The sequence below is a fragment of the Pristiophorus japonicus genome, chromosome 19 (assembly GCF_044704955.1).
Source record: "Pristiophorus japonicus isolate sPriJap1 chromosome 19, sPriJap1.hap1, whole genome shotgun sequence".
Taxonomy (NCBI): Eukaryota; Metazoa; Chordata; class Chondrichthyes; family Pristiophoridae; genus Pristiophorus; species Pristiophorus japonicus.
The window spans coordinates 28,765,991-28,787,046 of NC_091995.1; the positions used below are offsets into that span (position 1 = coordinate 28,765,991).

At 49.5% G+C, this 21,056-nt stretch overlaps 1 protein-coding gene across 1 annotated transcript in view; it reads left to right on the plus strand.

Annotated features, from left to right (window-relative positions):
- The first annotated feature begins 450 nt into the window (after window positions 1-450).
- The window catches only part of LOC139230577 (pre-B-cell leukemia transcription factor 2-like), a 98,125-nt gene continuing 77,519 nt past the window's right edge, over window positions 451-21,056 (plus strand). Inside the window, exons 1-2 of the mRNA XM_070862401.1 lie at window positions 451-1,146; window positions 1,358-1,431. Of these exons, the coding sequence (XP_070718502.1) occupies window positions 932-1,146; window positions 1,358-1,431 (289 nt within the window). The 5' untranslated portion in view covers window positions 451-931. The remainder of the gene's footprint in view (window positions 1,147-1,357; window positions 1,432-21,056) is intronic.

Here is a 21,056-nt window from a genome sequence, read left to right on the forward strand (position 1 = left end):
TTAAAACACATGATCTGGTCAGTATTACACTGCTGTTTTGCACCTAAGAACTCACTTTTAGAGTGGAAGCAAATCTTCCCTTATTTCCAGGGACTGACTATGATGATGATGATGCTGCTATGCGCAAATTGGGCACCGCGTTTCCTGCATTACAGTGGCTACACTCCAAAAGTACTTCATTGGCTGTAAAGCGCCCTGGGACATCCTGAGTTTGAGAAAAGCAAGTCTTTCTTTCAGTGAATAGTCTCATATATTCTACCAACCAGACCAAAATCTTCCAATGACTAATATATATATACGAGGAGAGTCTAAAAACAGGAACTTTTGGATTTTTTTTCCGGCAGTATCTCTTTAAGAAGCCCATCCCCCTCTCGTTTCTCTCTCGCTCTCTCTCTCTCGCTCGCTCTCCCTCCTTCCTTCGGAACATCCATCTGCATTACAAAGTAAGCGACCGTGGCAGCACTGAGGCACAGAGCTGCTTGACATGGGAGAGTAAAAATTGGAGCTGTGGTACTTTGCCTTCTGTGTGTGTGTGTGTGTGTGTGTGTGTGTGTAAGAAAATATTTTATTCCCAACAACCTCGCAACTGACAGTGAGGACCTGGGACCCGCTTTCTGCACTCAAGTGGGGGAAATTGACGAGAGAGAGAGAGAGAGAGAGGGTGGGGGGGAAAAAGTGAACACATATCTGTGCCACTTCCCTTCCTTTTCACCACCTCCCTTCCTCTCTCTTTTTTTAGGGGGAGGGAGGGCAAAAAAAAAGAGAGAGAGACACAGACACAGACACACAGACACACACAGACAGAAAAACCTCGCAGTTTGCCTTGGATCGTTTTGGGGGGATTTTTTTTTTTAGGGGGGAGCGGGGGAGCGCGGAAATCTCACCAGATACGCTGGACCTACTGCTCTCGATTTTCTGCCTGGGTGGAAGGATGGAAGACCAGAGCCGATTGCTGCAGGCTCGGGGAGCTGGCGGAGGCGGTGTGGGGCTCCCGAGCCACTCGGTGCAGAGCGGCCTGCAGCCTCTCAGCGCTCACATGCATGAAAACCCCACGGATAATGGAGACGGGCGGAAGCAAGACATCGGGGATATTCTGCATCAGATCATGACCATTACCGACCAAAGTCTGGACGAAGCTCAAGCCAAGTTGGTTATATATATATTTTTTTTTTCTCTTCTCTTTTTAAAATTTTTAAATAATGCTTTAAAAAAAAATCCATAGTTGCTGTGTTGTTACACCTTTTTTAAGTCTTTTTAAAAAAAAAACAAATTAAATGTACGTCTTTAAAAGTTTTTTGTGTGTTGCATTCTGCCTGCCTTTGTGTTGTTCATGTGCAATTTCTTTTCATTTTTGAAGGAAACATGCCTTGAATTGTCACAGGATGAAGCCAGCCCTCTTCAGTGTTTTATGTGAAATCAAAGAAAAGACCGGTGAGTGATTTCAACTCCTCCCTCCATATATGTGTATGTGTGTGTCTATATATAAAAACAATGAGCGAAATAAGTCAGCCTCACACACACACACACAAAAAGGGAAACAATTTTTTGGCCCGCCATCTTGGCCTTGGCTCAGAAAGCTCTCTCTGTCCTCTCTGTCTCTCTCTCTGTGTCCAGCTGAAATCTTTGTGACTTTTCCTCCGATCTCTCTCGCTTTTTGCCTCTTCCCAGCATGTCACTGGGGAGGGAAACAATGTAACACTCCCGATCACTTCTCACAAGCCAGACGGTTATTTTGTGTCTCTTGCCCACCATGTGAAACTGATCAATGCAATTTCCGAGATCCCGTCTCTCCCTCCCTCTCTGTGTAGAATTTTCCATTTTCAATTTATTTTCTCCCCCAGCTCACGCTGCAGAGGGATATTTGGTCAATTTCCCCACCACCACCCAGTGTGTCAATCTCCACATAACGTCTGGGCAACAACAAATAAATAACACACAGAAATGGGACCACTCAAACAATCGAGGGGCGAGTGTAAACGCCAGCAATATAACCTTCAGCCCATCCACCAGAATAAAACCCAACACAATTCGCTTTACAAATCAGAGGGATTGGCAAACCATTTTTTTCGTTTAAAAAAAATCGAATTGGCTGCTGTATTTAACATTTTTCTTCCATTGCACATATCCTGGTCTGTTGAATGTGGGATCGGATTGAGTGGGTAAGCGGGAGTGGGGGATCAAGTTTGAACTGGAAGGGAGAGAATTTTTTTTCTGTTTCCCCCCCCCCCCCCACCAAGAGAGGAGACCTATTGGGAATGAGTTCATGTTTCAAAAATAGCTTCGAAATGGCGCACCAAGCCAGTTGATCAGAAAACCCATCCTTCCATTGAAACAAAAAAAATCTTTCAGCTGTTTTTAGATACGAACAGGAATGTTTACAATGTGTTTGGAGTATTTACATTTTAGTACTTGTCTGCTTTATATATAAAGAAAAACGGGGATTCTGAAGTGTTCATTCTTTATTTCCAAAAGTGTTTTTTGTTGCTGTGTTTTAATGTTGTTATTTGTCTTTACTGAGATTGTTTTGGTATAGTCTGCACTGTATGGATTATATAATCATGCCTTTACATAAATGTGGGAGCAGGCAGTTCTTTTACTCATATATTAATATAAATATTTATTACGTAAAATGACATAGTATGTAAAAGAACAAACTTGCATTTATATAGCACCTTTCACAACTTCAGGACATCCCAAAGCACTTTACAGCTAATGAAGTGTAGTCACTGTTGTAATATTGATAATGGGGCAGCCAATTTGTGCACAGCAAGCTCCCACAAACAGCAATGAGATAATGACCAGATATTCTGTTTTCATTGATGTTTGTTGCGGGATAAATATTAGCCAGGACACTGGGTAGATCTGCCCCCCCCCCCTGCTCTTCTTCAGAATAGTGCCATGTTTTATGTTTACCTGAGAGAGGTTTAACGTCTCATCCGAAAGACGACATCTCAGCACTGCACTAGAGTGTCAGCCTGGATCTTGTGCTCGAGCACTTTACAGCCAATAAAGTACATATGAAGTGTAGTCACTGTTGTAATACAGATAAAACAGCAGCGAATTTGCGCACAGTAAGCTCCCACAAACAGCAATGAGATAATGACCAGATACTCTCTTTTTTTTTTGTGATATTAATTGAGGGATAAATATTGGTCAGCACACCGGTGATAACTCCCCCTGATAGTCTTTAAGATAGTGCCATGGATATTCTGCATTCACCTCAGAGAGCAGACTCGGTTTAACCTCTCATCCAAACAATGACACCTCTGACAGTGCCGCACTACCTCAGTAGTGCACTGGACTGTCAGCCTAGATTATTCTGCTCAAGTCTCTGGGACTTGAACCATCAACCTTCTGACTCAGAGGCGAGAGTGCAACCCACTGCGATATATATTGAGCAGAGTACTGAGGGAGCGCTGCACTGTCGGAGGTGCTGTATTTCGGATGAGATGGTAAACCGAGGCCCCGTTGCCGCCTTGTAGACATAAAATATCCCATGGCACTGTTTGGAAGAAGAGCAGGGGAGTTCTCTCTGCCGTCCTGACCAATATTTATCTTTCAACCAGCATCACTGAAAAAGACAATTAACTGGTCATTTATCACATTGCTGTTTGTGGGAGCTTGCTGTATTCAAATTCCCTGCCGTGTTTCCTACATTACAACAGTGACTACACTTATTTTTTTTTAAAGTACTAATTGACTGTAAAGTGCCCTGAGGTGAAAGGCGCTATATAAATGCAAGCCTGTCTTTTAAATACATTTGTTATCGCTCTGTCCCTTAGTGCCTTGTTGGATGAGATTATTTTGATGATGAATTGGATGGTTAAATTATTGTAAAAGGATATGTCCATTAAAATATTCTGATAAATGGCTGTTCCATTTTACAAAAAGCATTTGTGATGTCCTCCCCAGATGGTGCAGTTAGTAAATTCACTGAGCGGCTGAATAATAGACACCAAGAAGGAGGCTAGTCCCATTCCCAGTCTCCGAACCAGCCAGGATGGTGGTAGAAAGTCCCACACTTGGTTCGAAAGAGGACTTGGATTTGGGGGGGGAGCAAACCAATGACCACCCATGCTACCTCCTCCTCACCACCACTGCTCCCCTGCCCGGCCCCCCCCCACAGCTCTCCCCCCCCCCCCCCCCCACCCTGCCCCAGCCAGTCCAGGCTCAACTGCAATTGAATAGATTGTTGATGTTCTCTCCTGGTCGATTTAAAAATTCTCATCCTCGTGTTCCAATTGTCCCATGACTTCGCCACCCACCCCTCCCCATCTCTGTCATCTCCTCGCGCCCTACAACCCTCAGAACTCTGCATTCCTCCCATTCTGGCCCATTGACTGTCCCCTGACTCCCTTCGCCCCACCGTTAGTGGCCGTGTCTTCAGCCGTCTCGGTCCCAAGCTCTGGAATTCCCTCGTCAACTCCACGTTTTAAAAGGCTGCTTAAAACCTACTTCTTTGGGCTTGGCTTTTGGACCCCTGTCCTAATATCCCCTTCTGTCAGCTGTGGCTCAGTGGGCAGCACAAACATAAGAAACATAAGAAATAGGAGCAGGAGTAGGCCATTCGGCCCTTCGAGCCTGCTCTGCCATTCAATAAGGTCTTGGCTGATCGCTGAGTCAGAAGGTTGTGGGTTCAAATCCCACTCTAGGGACTTGAGCACATAAAATCTAGGCTAACATTCCAGTGCAGTGCTGAGAGAGTGCTGTACTGTCGGAGATGCCATCTTTTGGATGAGACGTTAAACCGAGGTCCTGCCTGCCCTCTGGATGTAAAAGATCCCGTGGCACTATTTAGAAGAAAAGCAGGGGCGTTATCCCCGGTGACCTGACCAATATTTATCCCTCAATCAACATAACAAAAAAACAGATTATCTGGTCATTATCACATTTGCTGTTTGTGGGAGCTTGCTGTGTGCAAATTGTCTGTCACGTTTCCCACATTACAGCAGTGACGACATTTCACAAGGACTTCATTAGCTTTGAGACATCCGGTGGACAAGAAAGGTGCTGTCTAAATTCTTTTTTCTTTTTCTTTTCTTTTTCTTTTCTGTTTCTTTTCTGTTTCTTTTCTGTTTCTTTTCTGTTTCTTTTCTGTTTCTTTTCTGTTTCTTTTCTGTTTCTTTTCTGTTTCTTTTCTGTTTCTTTTCTGTTTCTTTTCTGTTTCTTTTCTGTTTCTTTTCTGTTTCTTTTCTGTTTCTTTTCTGTTTCTTTTCTGTTTCTTTTCTGTTTCTTTTCTGTTTCTTTTCTGTTTCTTTTCTGTTTCTTTTCTGTTTCTTTTCTGTTTCTTTTCTGTTTCTTTTCTGTTTCTTTTTCTTTTCTTTTTCTTTTCTTTTTCTTTTCTTCTTTTTCTTTTCTTCTTTTTCTTTTCTTTTTCTTTTCTTTTCTTTTTCTTTTCTTTTCTTTTCTTTTCTTTTTTTTCTTTTTCTTTTTCTTTTCTTTCTCTCTTTCTTTCTCTCTTTCTTTCTCTCTTTCTCTCTCTCCATTTTCTTTCTCTTTCTCTTTCTCTTTCTCTTTCTCTTTCTCTCTCTCTTTCTCTCTCTCTCTTTCTCTTTCTCTTTTTCTCTTTCTCTTTCTCTCTCTTTCTTTCTTTCTCTCTCTCTCTCTTTCTCTTTTTCTCTCTCTCTTTCTCTCTTCTCTCTCTCTCTCTCTTCTTTCCCTCTTTCTTTCCCTCTTCCCCCCCCCCCCCCTTCGCTCTCCTCCCCTCTTTCTCAAGATTCTGTCTGGTTACACTCCTGTGAAGCACCTCGTGCCCATGGAACTGTACCTCAGCATGAGTTGTAGGGCGAGTATGGGGCAAATCTTCCATTTGTAGACCCCACCAAGGATCCCCGACTTAGACATTCAATTACCTGGTTGAATATCCCTTAATGTTGCTGCTCCTCCTCATCGGCATTATGAAGCCATGGTGGCTTGGTAACATCAAAGCGTTTTCTGCAAATTGTTTTTTTTATTTAGAATAAATCCTCTTTGGAAGGCTGGGCATGTCACACCTGAGGTGTGAGATTTGCTGGAGGGCTAAGACTCTCCATGCCAACAGCCTGGCTTGTGCTATTGTTGTAATATGTATCTATGTGCCATCATTTTAATTGTGATGAAAGATACTTTTAGCGCTGTGTGCGTGTGATGTTTTGTGACATGCACGTGGTATGATGGAGAGAAATCTGCTGCAATGATTGGTGGTTTACACCTGGGCCGCGTGAACCGACATGGCCGGACTTGTGGCACTGCTTTCGGCCGCTCGCTACGCTTGCCACGTAGCGAGACTGGTGTCGGTGAGCTTCACGCCATTTTACTCTCTCTTGCGGAGCGGGTCCAGCCTCCTGCTGGCTTCACGTGGCCAATCTTGAGATGAGCTGGCAGCCAAACACTGGTTTGCCATGCAGTGCCTTGCATTTGGGGTGCGTGTGGCACAGCCCTGGGTGTCTGTGATTCGCCGGCAAGGCATGTTATTTCGGTGCATCTGTGCCTCAGTGGGTCGCACATTCGCCTCTGAGTCAGTAAGTTGTGGGTTCAAGTCCCACTCCAAGGGAGTTGAGCACAAAAAATCTAGGCTGACATTCCCAGTGCAGTGCTGCAATGTCGGAGATGCCAACTTTCGGATGAGATGTGAAACCGAGGCCCCGACTACGCTCTCAGGTGGACATAATAGATCCCATGGCACTATTTCGAAGAAGAGCAGGGGAGTTATCCCCGGTGTCCTGGGTCCAATATTTACCCCTCAATCAACATAACAAAACAGATTATCTGGTCATTATCACATTGCTGTTTGTGGCAGCTTGCTGTGCACAAATTGGCTGCCGTGTTTCTCACATTACAACAGTGACTACACTCAAAGTACTTCATTGGCTGTAAAGCGCTTTGAGATGTCCAGTGTTCATGAAAGGCGCTATATAAATCCAAGTCTTTATTTTTTTGCAGTGCCGAGTGGCGTTTATCTGGATCTAATACTTTCTGCCCCTCACTCGGGATCACTGGATCCTGACACTGGGGTTGTCTGAAACTTGTCACGGTTCCACTCTTTGGCACTGGACTTCACTGGGGAGCAGAAAGCTCCTCTCCCAAATCAGCTCCCCCCTCCAGGCCTGGAGAGGTGTTTACTGGTACTCTCTGATGGAACGGGTATGCGATCATTTCAATACAGAGTGAATGCAGTCGGCATTAGGGGCGCATTTACAATTTGTCAGTCCCCACCCCCTCCTCTATCCCACAGATAACTCGATCTATGTCACCTTGTGAACACCTTTGAGTGCAGTCACACTTATTTAACGTTGCCCTCTGTGAGTAGTATTCACTGGGTGTGGAGTCACTCCCTGGAATCAGTTGTGCTCTGTGTATAATGTACACTAGGTATTTGGTCACTTCCTGCATCAGTTACACTCTGTGTGTAATGTACATTGGGTAAACGATCATAGAAACACAGGAACAGGAGTCGGTCTTTCAGCCCCTCGAGCCTGTTCCGCCATTCAATGAGATCATGTTTGACACACACGAAAAATACTGTGGATGCTGGAATCTGGAATAAAAACAAAAAATGCTGGAAATCTCAGCGGGTCAGGCAACATCTATGGAGCGGAAGCAGAGTTAACGTTTCGGGTCAGTGACCCTTCCTCAGAAGTGGAGAGTGTTCGGAAAGCCCAGATTCTGAACAAGCACTGAAAGGGGGAGGGGAAGAACGAACAAAAGGGAAGGTCTGTGATAGGGTGGAAGGCAGGAGAGATTAGAGAGACAAAAGGGATGATGGCCCAAATTCAAATGGTTAATGCCAGTTTCCTGGCCCCAACCGTCTCCTTTTCACCATGGATGTCCAATCTCTCTACACTTCCATCCACCACCAGGATGGCCTGAGGGCGCTGGGGGTGGGGACTGACAAAATGTAAATGCGCCCCTGATGCCGACTGCATTCACTCTGTATTGAAATGGTCGCATACCCGCTCCATCAGAGAGTACCAGTAAACACCTCTCCAGGCCTGGAGTGGGGAGCTGATTTGGGAGAGGAGCTTTCTGCTCCCCAGTGAAGTTCAGTGCCAAAGAGTGGAACGGTGACAAGTTTCAGACAACCCCAGCGTCAGGATCCAGTGATCCCGAGTGAGGGCCTGAGGGCGCTTCTTCCTCGAGCAGCGGCCCAACCAATCCCCATCCACCACCACCCTCCTCTGGCTGGCTGAAATTGTTTTCACTTTGAGCAACTTCTCCAACCTTACCTCGGCTCTAGTTCCTCTCCACAGATGCTGCCTGACCTGCTGAAATTTCCAGTATTTTCTGAGATCATGTTTGATCTGTGACCTAATACCATATACCTGACTTTGCCCCATATCCCTTAATACCTCTGGGTAACAAAAATCTATCAATCTCAGATTTAAAATGAATAATTGATCTAGCATCAAATTCCATTTGCGGAAGAGAGTTCTAAACTTCTACCATCCTTTGTGTGTAGAAGTGTTTCCTAATTTCACTCCTGAAACGACTGGCTCTAATATTTAGACTATGCCCCCTCGTCCTCCACTCCCCAACCAGTGGAAATAGTGTCTCTATCTACCCTATCTGTTCCCTTTTATATATTAAAAAAAAAAGAAGGACTTGCATTTATATGGTGCCTTTCGTGACCACTGGATGTCTCGGTGCTTTGCAGCCAATGAAGTACTTTTTGGAGCGTCGTTACTGTTGAATTTAGGAAATATCTTGAACTTAGATTAAATCACCCCTCGACCGTTTAAATTCCAGGGAATACAACCCTAATTGGTGTAATCTCTCCATGTAATTTAACCCCTGGAGTCCGGGTATCATTCTGGTAAACCCATGCTGAACTCCCTTCAAGGCCAATATATCCTTCCGAGGGTGCCGTGCCCGGAACTGCGCACAGTGCTCCAGGTGAGGTCTAACCAGGGCTTTGTGTAGCTGCAGCATAACTTCTACCCCCTTTGTACTCTAGTCCTCTAGATATAAAGGCCAGCATTCCATTAGCCTTTTTGGATTATTTGGATGATTTGATCATTCACAACATCAGTTACACGCTGCTTGGGGTTAGGTCATCTCAGGGTGTTGAAACCCTATATATAATATAGAGGTGACCGTGTCACACTATGAGCCCTTCATTTAAACCTCTGGCCCCAGGCTGTAAATGTTAAGAAAGGACAGTCTGCTCTTAGTTAAATGTATGGAATGTGTTCATTACCAAATTCAACTGCGAGTGAGCTGAAAACAGTAATGTAATACCAGGGGTTTGGATTAAGTTTATTAACCATTCACACTCTTGTGCCTTCTGTGACGCTGGATGATATGGGCAGATACAGCAGGAGTGGCGAAAGACTGTGTATTGCTGCCATTCCAAGCTGTTAGTGAGCGCTGCTGTGATTCAAGTTAACCTCGCCAGTTTCTGCTTTTTTTTAACCTATTGTGATGTCAGTCGTGGTGCAGTCGCCTCATGAGTCGGGAGATCACAGGTTCAAGTCCTGCTCCTGAGACTTGGAACGTGTATTCTAGGCTCCTGCTCCCGGTGCAGTACTGTCAGAGGTGCCGTCTTTCGGATGAGACGTTAAATCGAGGCCCCGTCTCCCCTCTCTGGTGGATGTAAAAGAATCCCCCGGCATATTTTGTAGAAGAGCAAGGGCAGTTATCCCCAGTTTCTTTGCCAATATTTATCCCTCAATTAACATCCCGCGAATACAGATTATTTGGGTCGTTATCACATTGCTGTTTGTGGGAGCTTGCTGTGCGCAAGTTGGCTGCCGCGTTTCCTGCATTACAACAGTGACTACACACCAAAAGTACTTCATTGGCTGTAAAGCGCTTTGGGACGTGCTGAGGTCGTGCAAGGCATGGTATAAATGCAAGTTCTGTCCTCTTCCCGTACCCAGTCCTCGCAGCTTGCTGGCTGTGGGTGCTCAGTACACAGTACACAAAGGCTGGGCATCCGTGCTGGCTCATTATGGAATTGCAGCGGTTGAGGTGTGCGGTCCGGAAGATCGCAGGGGGTTCGGTTCCTAACCCGTGCTGAGTTAGCTCATCTCCGCCGGGGCAGTAATAGGAGCACTGCTGTTGACCTCAGCACCCGCCAGGTTGGGTGGGGTGGTGGGGGGGGGCGGGGGGTGCAGGCTGGAGGAGAGGATAGAAATCATCCATGACTCTCACTCCGGGGATGAGAAGTGTATTTAAAGGGAAAGCTAGATAATCATGCGAGGGAGAAGGAATAGAACGATGCGTTGCTGGGGGCGAGAGGAAGAGGGGTGGGAGGAGGCATGAGTGCAGCATAAACTCCCGGAGGAGAGGGAGGGAGCAAGTGGATGGCATTTAAGGTCCACTCGGTTGTGCTGCCCTCCAGGGTCGAACAGCCCGCCACCGCTTGTTTCTCGTCTCCCCTCAGTTGATTGAGGCAATGCGGACATGAGTGGAACTGTACCTCGGTAAGAGTCCCCTCCGGTTTTGGGAGGAATGCGAGCGAAGGGATAGCTCAGAGAATGAAGAGGCCCTCTATGGTAATCTCCAACCAGTTTCTTGGCAGAGTGCCTCGGAGGGTATGGAATGTGCTGGCACCCGGTGTCTTGTTTTCCTGTCGGGTATAAAGTTTCTGGAGTACTTTCTGACTCCCGTGACTATATTTTGGTCTTGGGTTTTTGAAACTTGAGCCCAGTGCGTCTGGAGCCAAGGCAGTCGGCTGCAATCAGCAGCTGACCCCTCAGTGTATCCGTGGTAACCCCTGCTAACTTGGCAGGGGGAGACGCGTTCAACAAAAGGGAGAAATTTTATGCAGTGCGGATCCTGGTAAACACACACGGGCTCTGCCAAGAAGCCCTGCTCCTCGATTTGGGATTGTGCCTGGAGCCTGAGTTACTATAAACGGCCGGGAGTAAAAATAGCCGATTTGTAAATCTGGCTTCTGCAGTCGCTTAAAGGTTCGCTCCGAACAGCAAATGGCGACTGTGCTCTGCTGTGTGTGTTCCTCTCACTGTCCCAATTGTGTTTGTGGGGGGGGGGGGGAAATGGGGCGTTGTGGGGATGGAGCGTTGTGGGGGGGGGGAGGTGGGGATGGGGCATTGTGGGGGGGAGAGGTGGGGATGGGGCGTTGTGGGGGGGCAGGTGGGGATGGGGCGTTGTGGGGGAGAGGTGGGGATGGGGCGTTGTGGGGGGGAGGTGGGGATGGGACGTTGTGGGGGGGGAGGTGGGGATGGGGCGTTGTGGGGGGGGAGGTGGGGATGGGGCATTATGGGGGGGCGAGGTGGGGATGGGGCATTGGGGGGGGGGAGGTGGGGATGGGGCGTTGTGGGGGGGCAGGTGGGGATGGGGCGTTGGGGGGGGCAGGTGGTGATGGGGCATTGGGGGGGGGGAGGTGGGGATGGGGCGTTGTGGGGGGGGGGAGGTGGGATGGGGCGTTGAGGGGGGAGGTGGGGATGGGGCGTTGAGGGGGGAGGTGGGGATGGGGCGTTGAGGGGGGAGGTGGGGATGGGGCGTTGAGAGGGGAGATGGGGATGGGGCGTTGTGAGGGGGGAGGTGGGGATGGGGCGTTGTGGGGGGGAGGTGCGGATGGGGCGTTGTGGGGGGGGAGGTGCGGATGGGGCGTTGTGGGGGGGGAGGTGGGGATGGGGCGTTGTGGGGGGGAGGTGGGGATGGGGCGTTGTGAGGGGGGAGATGGGGATGGGGCGTTGTGGTGGGGGTGGGGCGTTGTGGGGGGGGAGGTGGGGATGGGGCATTGTGGGGCGGGAGGTGGGGATGGGGCATTGTGGGGGGGGAGGTGGGGATGGGGCGTTGTGGTGGGGATGGGGCGTTGTGGGGGGGGAGGTGGGGATGGGGCGTTGTGGGGGGGAGGTGGGGATGGGGCGTTGTGGGGGGGAGGTGGGGATGGGGCGTTGTGGGGGGGAGGTGGGGATGGGGCGTTGTGATTGCGCGGGGGTGTGGGGATGGGGCTTTGTGGGGGGGGGATGGGGCATTTGGGGGGGGGGTGGGGAGTGGGGATGGGGCTTTGTGGGGGGGTGGGAGTGGGGATGGGGCTTTGTGGGGGGGATGGGGCATTGTGCGTTGGTGGGGATGGGGCGTTGTGATTGCGCGGGGGTGTGGGGATGGGGCGTGGTGGCGCTGGGAGAGTGGGGGGTGGGGGCGGGAGTCGTGAGGGGAGGCAGTTCTTCACGAAGGAATTTGGTTCATCCTCGGTGGACATGGAGTGTCTTGTGATATTTTATTGAGTCTACAGCACAGAAACAGGCCATTCAGCCCAACCGGTCCATGCCAGTGTTTATGCTCCACTCGCGCCTCCTCACAGTCTGCTTCATCTCGCCCCAGCAACGTATCCCTTTATTCCTTTCTCCCTGGTGTGATTATCTAGCTTTCCCTTAAATACATCTATGCTATTCGCCTCAGATACTCTTTGTGGTACTGAGCAATTTCCCCTTCAAGCTGTGCGGCCACGCAAAAGCCGCTCATCGGCGGTTGTCAAGAACAATGGCCCGTGGAGCCCCTTAAAGGGGAAGCGCCACGCCGAGAACATTAGTAGCGAGTTCCACATTCTTACCACGCTCTGGGTAAAGAAGGTGCTCCTGGATTTATTAGTGACTATCTTATATTTATGATCTCTCTAGTTTTGGTCTCCACCACAAACGGAGCACTCTCTCCACGCCCGCCCTATCGAAATGCAAGATTCTGAGGGGGATTGAGAGGGTGGATGCTGAGAGGATGTTTCTCCCCTGGGTGGAGTGTCTAGAATAGGGGGCACAGTCTCAGGATAAGGGTTAGGCCATTTAAGACCGAGATCCGAGATAAGGAGGAATTTCTTCACTCTGAGGGTTGTGAATCTTTGGAGTTCGCTGCCCCAGAGGCCTGTGGATGCTGAGTCTCTGAATATATTCAAGGCTGAAATCGATAGATTATTGGACACTGGGAGAAAGCAAGGAATTTGGAGATCGTGCGGGAAAATGGAGTTGAGGTCGATGATCAGCCATGATATTGAATGGCGGAGCGGGCTCGAGGTGCTGTATGGTCTACTCCTGTCTCCTGTTCCTAATTCTTATGTTCTTCTGAACCCCTTCCTAATTTTAAAGATTTCTATCAGGTTACCCCTCAGTCTTCTATTTTCTAGAGATACATCCGCTGTATCGAAACCCTTCCTAATTTTGAAGACCCCTGTCGGGCAAGCCCTCAGTCTGTTTTCTGGAGAACAGAGCCCCAGTCTGTTCAATCTTTCCCGATGGGTAGAACCTTTCTGCTCTGGTATCATCCTTGTAAATCGTTCTTTGCATCACCTTCAGTGCCTCTCTATCCTTTTTATAATATGGTGACCAGAGCTGTTCACAGTACTCCCAAGTGTGACCTAACAAAGGTTCGATACAGGTTTTACATGATTTCTCTATTTTTCAATTCTATTCCTCTAGGGTGTGCATACCACAGTATCCCCAGATTGGGTGGGGTGTGGTGCAAAGAACGATTTACAAGGATGATACCAGAGCAATATTTTGAAATTGAGGCGTCGTTTAACCGGGAGCCAATGTAGATCAGTGAGCACAGGGGTGATGGGTAAACGGGACTTGGTGCGAATTAGGACACGGGCAGCCGAGTTTTGGATCACCTCTAGTTTACGTAGGGTAGAAAGTGTGAGGCTAACCAGGATTGTGTTGGAATAGTCAAGTCTAGAGGTAACAAAGGCATGGATGAGCTGAGGCAGGGGCGGAGACGGGCGATGTTACGGAGGAGGAAATAGGCGGTTTTAGTTATGCTGTGGATATGTGGTCGAAAGCTCATTTCAGGGTCAAATATGACACCAAGGTTGCGAAACAGTCTGGTTCAGTCACAGAAAGGAGTTGGGGAGAGGGATGGAGTCAGTGTCTATGGAACGGAGTTTGTGGCAGGGACCGAAAACAATGGCTTCTGTCTTCCCAATATTCAATTGGAGAAAATTTCTGCTCATCCAGAATAGGGTGTCGGACTAGCAGTCCGACACTTTAGAGACTGTGGAGGGGGGTCGAGAGAGGGGGTAGTGAGGTAGAGCTGGGTGTCATCAGCGTACATGTGGAAACTGACACCGTGTTTTCAGATGATATCACCAAAGGGCAACATATAGATGAGAAATAGGAGGGAGCCCAGGATAGACCCTTGCAAGAGGTAACCCTCAGACAGTGGGAGATGGGATGAGATCAAACTAAGACAAGGCAAATTTAGCAGGGCTGGGATATTCATCACATGACGGATACTGACGCACTGGCTCCGGGATACGAAAGCTGGATCGAGCAACATATACACCGCACTGGAGGTCTCCCAGTATCTGAACTGTTGGTGTGTGTGTAAGAGAGAGAGAGAGAGAGAGAGAGAGATCTCTGTCTCCAGCTCCACTCCTACATTGTAAAAGTATCTTTGGAAAGGGGTTTTAATTGGGTTGCACCATCATAAGCGGTCCCTCGAACGAGGATGACTCGCTTCCACGAGTTCACAGATGTTTCAATGAAGGACCCGATGTTCCAGTCCTGAACTCCAATTGGGGTGGAAGATGCCTGTGCGTGAATTTTTTTAACGTGTGGTCACCGTTGCACACCAGCCACCACACGGGCTTGACGGAGCTCGGCCTTTATCCAGTGGCAAGGGTTAACCAGGACAACTGGAGACCAGCTCTGCTGCACGGACCTAACGCGTGCGCACATCGCAGCGTGGGCTGGCCCATGATGGCCCTGGGCCCTCGGCTCTTCTGGGCCCCGTACCCTCATTCGCCGCACCTCCGCCACGATCTCTCACCGCTCCTCCACCATAAACATTCGCCACACCTCCGCCAAGATCTCTCACCGCTCCTCCACCATAAACATTCGCCACACCTCCGCCAAGATCTCTCACCGCTCCTCCGCCATAAACATTCGCCACACCTCCACCACAAACTCTCGCCACTCAGCCGCTCCGACATTCGCACTCCTCTGTACCTGGGCCCTGCCGATGTTCCTGCCCATGCTCCAAAACAGCGACCAGGGTTTTGATGACGTGATTACTCAGCACATAACGCCTTCCCCTTGCTCTCCGCAAAGCAGAGAAACAGGAGGAGGCTATTCAGCCCCTCGAGCCTGTTCCGTGTTTCAGTTTAATCATGGCTGATCTGTATCTTCACTCCATTTACCTGCTGTAATGTATTTGCTTCATGGGCTCTTTGTTTCAGAATTCATAGCAACACATTGCTATCAAGAACTAGTTGGTTTATTAACAAAGGTATAACAATCACACAACACATTGTCAGTTCATCCACCAGGCTCACAACTGCATACCTCATTGTTGATGACCTAGACCCAACTGGCTGGGGTTTTATTGAGTCTTGTGACCATCACGTGACTGGCTAAGCCACTCACAATGTAACAGCTCTACAACTATTTTGTTGTAATCAGTAATCATGTGCCCCCTGAGTAAAGGGAGGGGGGGCACACTCCAAAATCTTTTCAGGTGCCTCCTTGATTTTTTTTTTCTGAGGGCACCAAAACACAAATTATACAAGTGCCCCCGGCTAAAAGGGTGGGGGGCACTAAAGCCGACAAACGTAAACAAATTAAACTTTGGACATTAACATCAAATTAAAATTTGGTTGCCGGGGGTGATGATGCACTCCAGTCCCTCCAGCGCCCACCTCTCGCGGAAGGCCGCGAGCGTACCGGTGGACACCGCGTGCTCCATCTCCAGGGACACCCTGGCTCGGATGCAACCGCCGAAGAGAGGCAGGCAGTCGGGCTGAACGACCCCCTCGACCGCCCGCTGCCTGGACCGGCTGATGGCCCCCTTGGTCAGGCCCAGGAGCAGTCCTACGAGGAGGCCTTCCGACCTGCCCGCTCCCCTCTGCACAGGGTGTCCAAAGATCAGGAGTGTGATCTTGAGTGTGAATTTGAGGAGCAGCCCCTTCAAATAATGGAATAGGGGCTGCAACCTCGCACACTCAGTAAAAACATGGAACACGGGCTCCTCCAGACCGCAGAAATTGCAGGCAGCCTGGAAGCCCGTGAACCGACTTATAAACTTATTGCACGGGATTGCTCCGTGCAACACCCTCCAGTTCAAGTGCAACAGTTCTACAAACCGGTAAGCCAACTCACAGGTTAATTCATCATCATCATAGGCAGTCCCTTGAAATCGAGGGAGACTTGCTTCCACTCGAAGTGAAGTCTCGGGTGACTTACTGTCCAATACGGGAATTACAGTCTCTGTCACAGATGGGGCAGGCAGTGGTTGGAGGAAAGGGTGGGTGGAGAGTCTGGTTTGCTGCACGCTCCTTCCGCTGCCTGCGCTTGATTTCTGCATGCTCTTGGCGACGAGACACGAGGTGCTCAGCACCCTCCCCGATGCTCTTCCTCCACTTAGGGCGGTCTTGGGCCAGGGATTCCCAAGTGCCGGTGGGGATGTTGCACTTTATTAAGGAGGCTTTGAGGGTGTCCTTGAAACGTTCCCTCTGCCCACCTGGAGCTCACTTGCTGTGTAGGAGTTCCGAGTAGAGCACTTGCTTTGGGGGTCTTGTGCCAGGTATGCGGACAATGTGGCCCGCCCAACGGAGCTGGTCGAGTGTGGTCAGTGCTTCAATGCTGGGGATGTTGGCCTGATCGAGAACATTGATGTTGGTGTGTCTGTCCTCCCAGGGGATTTGCAGGATCTTTCGGAGACATTGTTGGTGGTATTTCTCCAGCGATTTGAGGTGTCTGCTGTATATGGTCCACTGTATACATTACATCTGCCTTGGCTCCATATCCCTTGATACTCTTGCCTAACAAAAGTCTGTCTATATTATTCTTGAAGGCTCCAGTTTACCCCCAGCATCCACTAGCTTTTGGGGAGAGGGTTCCCGATTCATATTACCCTCTAAAAAGTGCTTCCTGATTTTGTTCCTGAGCGGCCTGGCTCTGATTTTTATGATGTCCCCTTAGATGCTCTAATAGTGACTCCACGAGGCAATGTGTTGTACTTGAAATGTAGTGATCGTAGTCCTTTATTTGCTAACTCCAGAGTGAGGGTCACACCTGGTGGGCCTGCCTTTTATACTAGGCCAGGCACACCTGTACAGGCAACCTACAAGTCTCCCACTGCTGTGCCCTCTGGTGGCACAACTTGTGATAGTACCAACAGTAGCCATGTCGGATACATGACATCACTCTTCCCCCAAGCCTTTAGTGCAAATTGTCTCTGCATTGACTGTGCTCTGGGCTTAGCTCTATCTGGGCTCTATCAGATTGACCCTTGGCGGGTCGTTTCGATCTTGGGTGGGCGGTTGGTGCAGTAAAGTGCTGGTGGTTGCTGTTTGTGTGTGTCCCTCACCACTCCATTCTCCCCCACCCCCCCCCCCCGCCCCCAGCCCCCCCACACACACACATAGATTATGCTGGAGGCTCATTGCATTCATATACATTCAAGTTCAGAAAAACAAGGTTGCATTACATTTGTGGTTCCGTTGTGAGACAAGTACGTTAGACTGGTGAGACACATTATCGATGTGGTGACCGGTGCACAAGGACAAACTAGTTCCAGAACTGTTGGATGGTGTCCCTGCAGTCTGGTGGTGGCGCGGTGCCCAGTGCTGGCAGTGGGAACCCAGTTGGCTCGAGTTGCCTGCTCTCGGGGTTGTTGCCGTGGTTCCTAGCATCGGACAGGTTCACAGATGCCTGTGACCTCCCTGTCCTTTCTTTGTGCCCTGTGTCGCTGCTGCTTCCTGAGGAGCTGTCGTCTTAACAGTGCACAGAGAATTGCTGACTCGCTGGTCTGGGCGTTGTTTGGTTTGGGATCCTGGCTGGTCCCGGTCCCCTTTGGGGGGAACAGTAGCGGGTGACCCTTTGTTTACGGAAATGGCCTTGGTGGCGATGGGGTCTGGGGACTGCGCCTTAGCACGGTTTGCTCTTTCAGGCTCGTGGCGTTTGGTGCCATCGGGTGCCTGAGCGGTGGAGCCGATCAGGGGCAGGGTATCGATACCAGTGCCGTTGCTCTGCTGAGGTCACTTGCTCTGCAGCTCGTGTGTGTTGGCTGCTTGTGGCCACACTCCATGGTGCATGACTCTGGTCCCTGGGATATAGGCTACAGCATTGGGTAGCTCACTGGACCTGTGTGCTCCCGATGGGTGTCTGCCCGCTGCATTGGCTGAGTGCAGTTGAAAGCTGACATTGCACAACTTTTCATTACTTATGAAGGATACTCTGTAGCTCCGATCGGGGGGCTTTTTCTCACTGGTTGCATGTACACAATTCAGATTATCAGTTACACATTTTGTCTCTGACTTACAGTTCTTATTACGTTGCTTGAGTGTGTGGAACTATCCCTTTAATTGCAGGCCTCCTTTAAGACAGCCTTGCTTGCTTTACCCCAATCCGCTTCTCCGTTTGGTGCCGCGTGTTGCTCCACCAGCGCTGCACCTCGTGGTCTGGCTGCGGCCATCTTTTTCTTCAGCGCCTCACCTCGTGGTTTGGGCACCATCTTTCCTCCATCCACAATGTCGACTGCGGTGATCCTCTTCTCCCCGGGTTCTGCCACCGAAGCTGGGAGGTCGCCTCTGGATCCGATTTTCTTTCTCCGGAGTCCTGCCACTGGAGCCTGTAAGGTGCATTCGGGTCGTCTCAGCTGGATCATCTCCACGCAGTTGTGCTGAGCGGTCTGTGCCTCGGGTGCTGTGCTGGTCTGCTCTCTGGTGCCGGGTCCACCCTCAAGTGAGGGCTTGCCGTGCCTCCGAACGTGGAGAATGTCGCTCGCTGGAAGGTTGATGGTTGATGTTTTCCACTTCCAATGGATCTTCTCCATCCACCTTCTACTGAGCAGCGTTGGTCCATCACCTGCAATAATCCACAGTGGTAACCTGTGTATCGCTCCATCATGGAGTACCTTTACATTCGCACTACCAATGGTGTGCAGCTTTGCCTGAACTGGGACCAACTTGGGTCGTTCAGCTTGATTGTCCCATAGCCTCTCAAAGGCTTCGTGATTCATTACTGACTAGCTCGCCCCCATGTCCACTTCCATGAAGACTGGAACGTCATCTATCTCGACTTCCATCTTCAGCAGGGAACACTCGGTGGTGCAGGTAAACATGCTATATACCTCATTGTGGGGCTGAGCTGCCTCGCTGACTGTCGTTTCATAATCCACGCTGGATTCCTGGCCATCTGCAGACTCTTCATCGACACAGTGAGTCATATTTCTCTTACACATTCACTGGAGGTGGCCCTTTGTGCTGCAGCCTTTGCATAGATAGTCTTTAAAGCGGCACTGGTGAGCCCTGTGATTCCCTCCACATCGCCAGCATGGAGCTATTCAATTAGCCCCCTTCGGCAGACTCTTGAGTTAAGGGAATCGGGGGGCCTGTTCTCTCTCCCCTGAGAGGGTTCGCGTTGTACAGTCCAGTCTCTAAAAGGCGCCACTCAGTGCACAGTACCTGCCGGGTTTGAGTTCCGAGGGTGAGACATCTGCCTAGAGCCGCAGGTCGAGGTCATGAATGCCTGGCTCACAGAGATGGCCTTCTGCAGTGTGACTGTGGTATCTGCCGACAGTAGCTTATGAAGAAGGCCCTCATGACCAATTCCAATGACAAAAATGTCCTGCAGCGCTTCGTTGAGGTGGTCGCCGAACTCACACGGTGCCGCCAGCCTCCTGAGGTCTGCGGCATATTTCGCGATTTCCTGGCCTTCGGGCCGTCGGTGGGTGTAGAACCGGTGTCTGTCTGTGAGGATGCTCTCCTTGGGCTTGAGTTGCTCCTTGATCAGGGTTATGAGCTCCTTGTACGTCTTGGTCGTTGTCTTTGCTGGTGCCTGATGAGGCCATAGACGGTGGGCCCACAACTGGTCAGCAAGATAGCTCTGCACATATCAGCCAGTGTGGCCGGGTGGTATCCTGCCAGGTCGATTGCTGTGAAGAAATGGTCGCGCCTCTCCACAAAGGTGTCCCAATCATCACCATCGGCGAACTGCGGCAACGTGCCAAGGGTAGCCATTTTTGCGTCAAAGTTCATAATCTCATCGCCAATTGTTGTATCCTTAGATGCTCTGATAATGACTCCATGAGGCAATGTGTTCTACTTGAATTGGAGTGACTTTAGTCCTTTATTGATCACTCCAGAATGAGGATCACACCTGGTGGCCTGCTTTTTATACTAGGTCAGGCACACCTGTACAGGTAACTTTCGAGTCTCCCACTGCTGTGCCCTCTGGTGGCACACCTTGTGATAGTACCAACAGTAGCCATGTCGGATACATGACACCCTTGTTCTTGATTTCCCTCAGCAGAGGAAATAGTTTCTCCGTATCTACCCTATCGAATCCACAGTGTCAGCTGTGGATCAATGGGTAGCACACTTGCATCTGAGCAGAAGGTTTTGGGTTCGAGTGTCATGCCAGGGGCTTGAGCACATAATCCAGGCTGACACTCCCAGTGCAGTGATGAGGGAGTGCTGCATTGTTGGAGGTGCCGTCTTTTGGATGAGATGTGAAACCGAGTCCCCGTCTGCCCCCTCAGGTGGACATAAAAGATCCCATGGCACTATTTCGTAAAAGAGCAGGAGAGTTATCCCGTGTCCTGGGGACAATATTTACCCCATAATCAATATAACATTAAAAAAATATATCTGGTCATTATCACATTGCTATTTGTGGGAGCTTGCTGTGCACAAAATGGCTGTGGCGTTTCCTACATTACAACAGTGACTACACTCCAAAAGTACTTCATTGGCTGTAAAGCGCTTTGAGACGTCCAGTGGTCGTGAAAGGCGCTATATAAATCCAAGTCTTTCAATCTTTCTTTTCACATTTAAAATACCTCGATCAAATCACCCCTCAATTTCCTAAACTCAAGGGACTACAAGCCTTGTTTGTGCAGCCTGTCTTCATAATTTAACCCTTTTAGCCACGGTATCAATGAGGTGAATCTGCGCCGCGATCCCTCCAAGCCCAATATATCCTTCCTGGGGTGCTGTACCCATAACCGAGTGCAGTGCTCCAGATGTGGTCTGACCAGAGCTCTGTACAAATGGAGCATCATTTAATTCCCTTTGTGTTCCAATCCCTGGAGATAAAGGCCAACATTCCATTGGCCCTTCAGATTGCCTTTTATATCCATCTACTGGCTTTTAGTGATTCAGGAGGAACATTTTT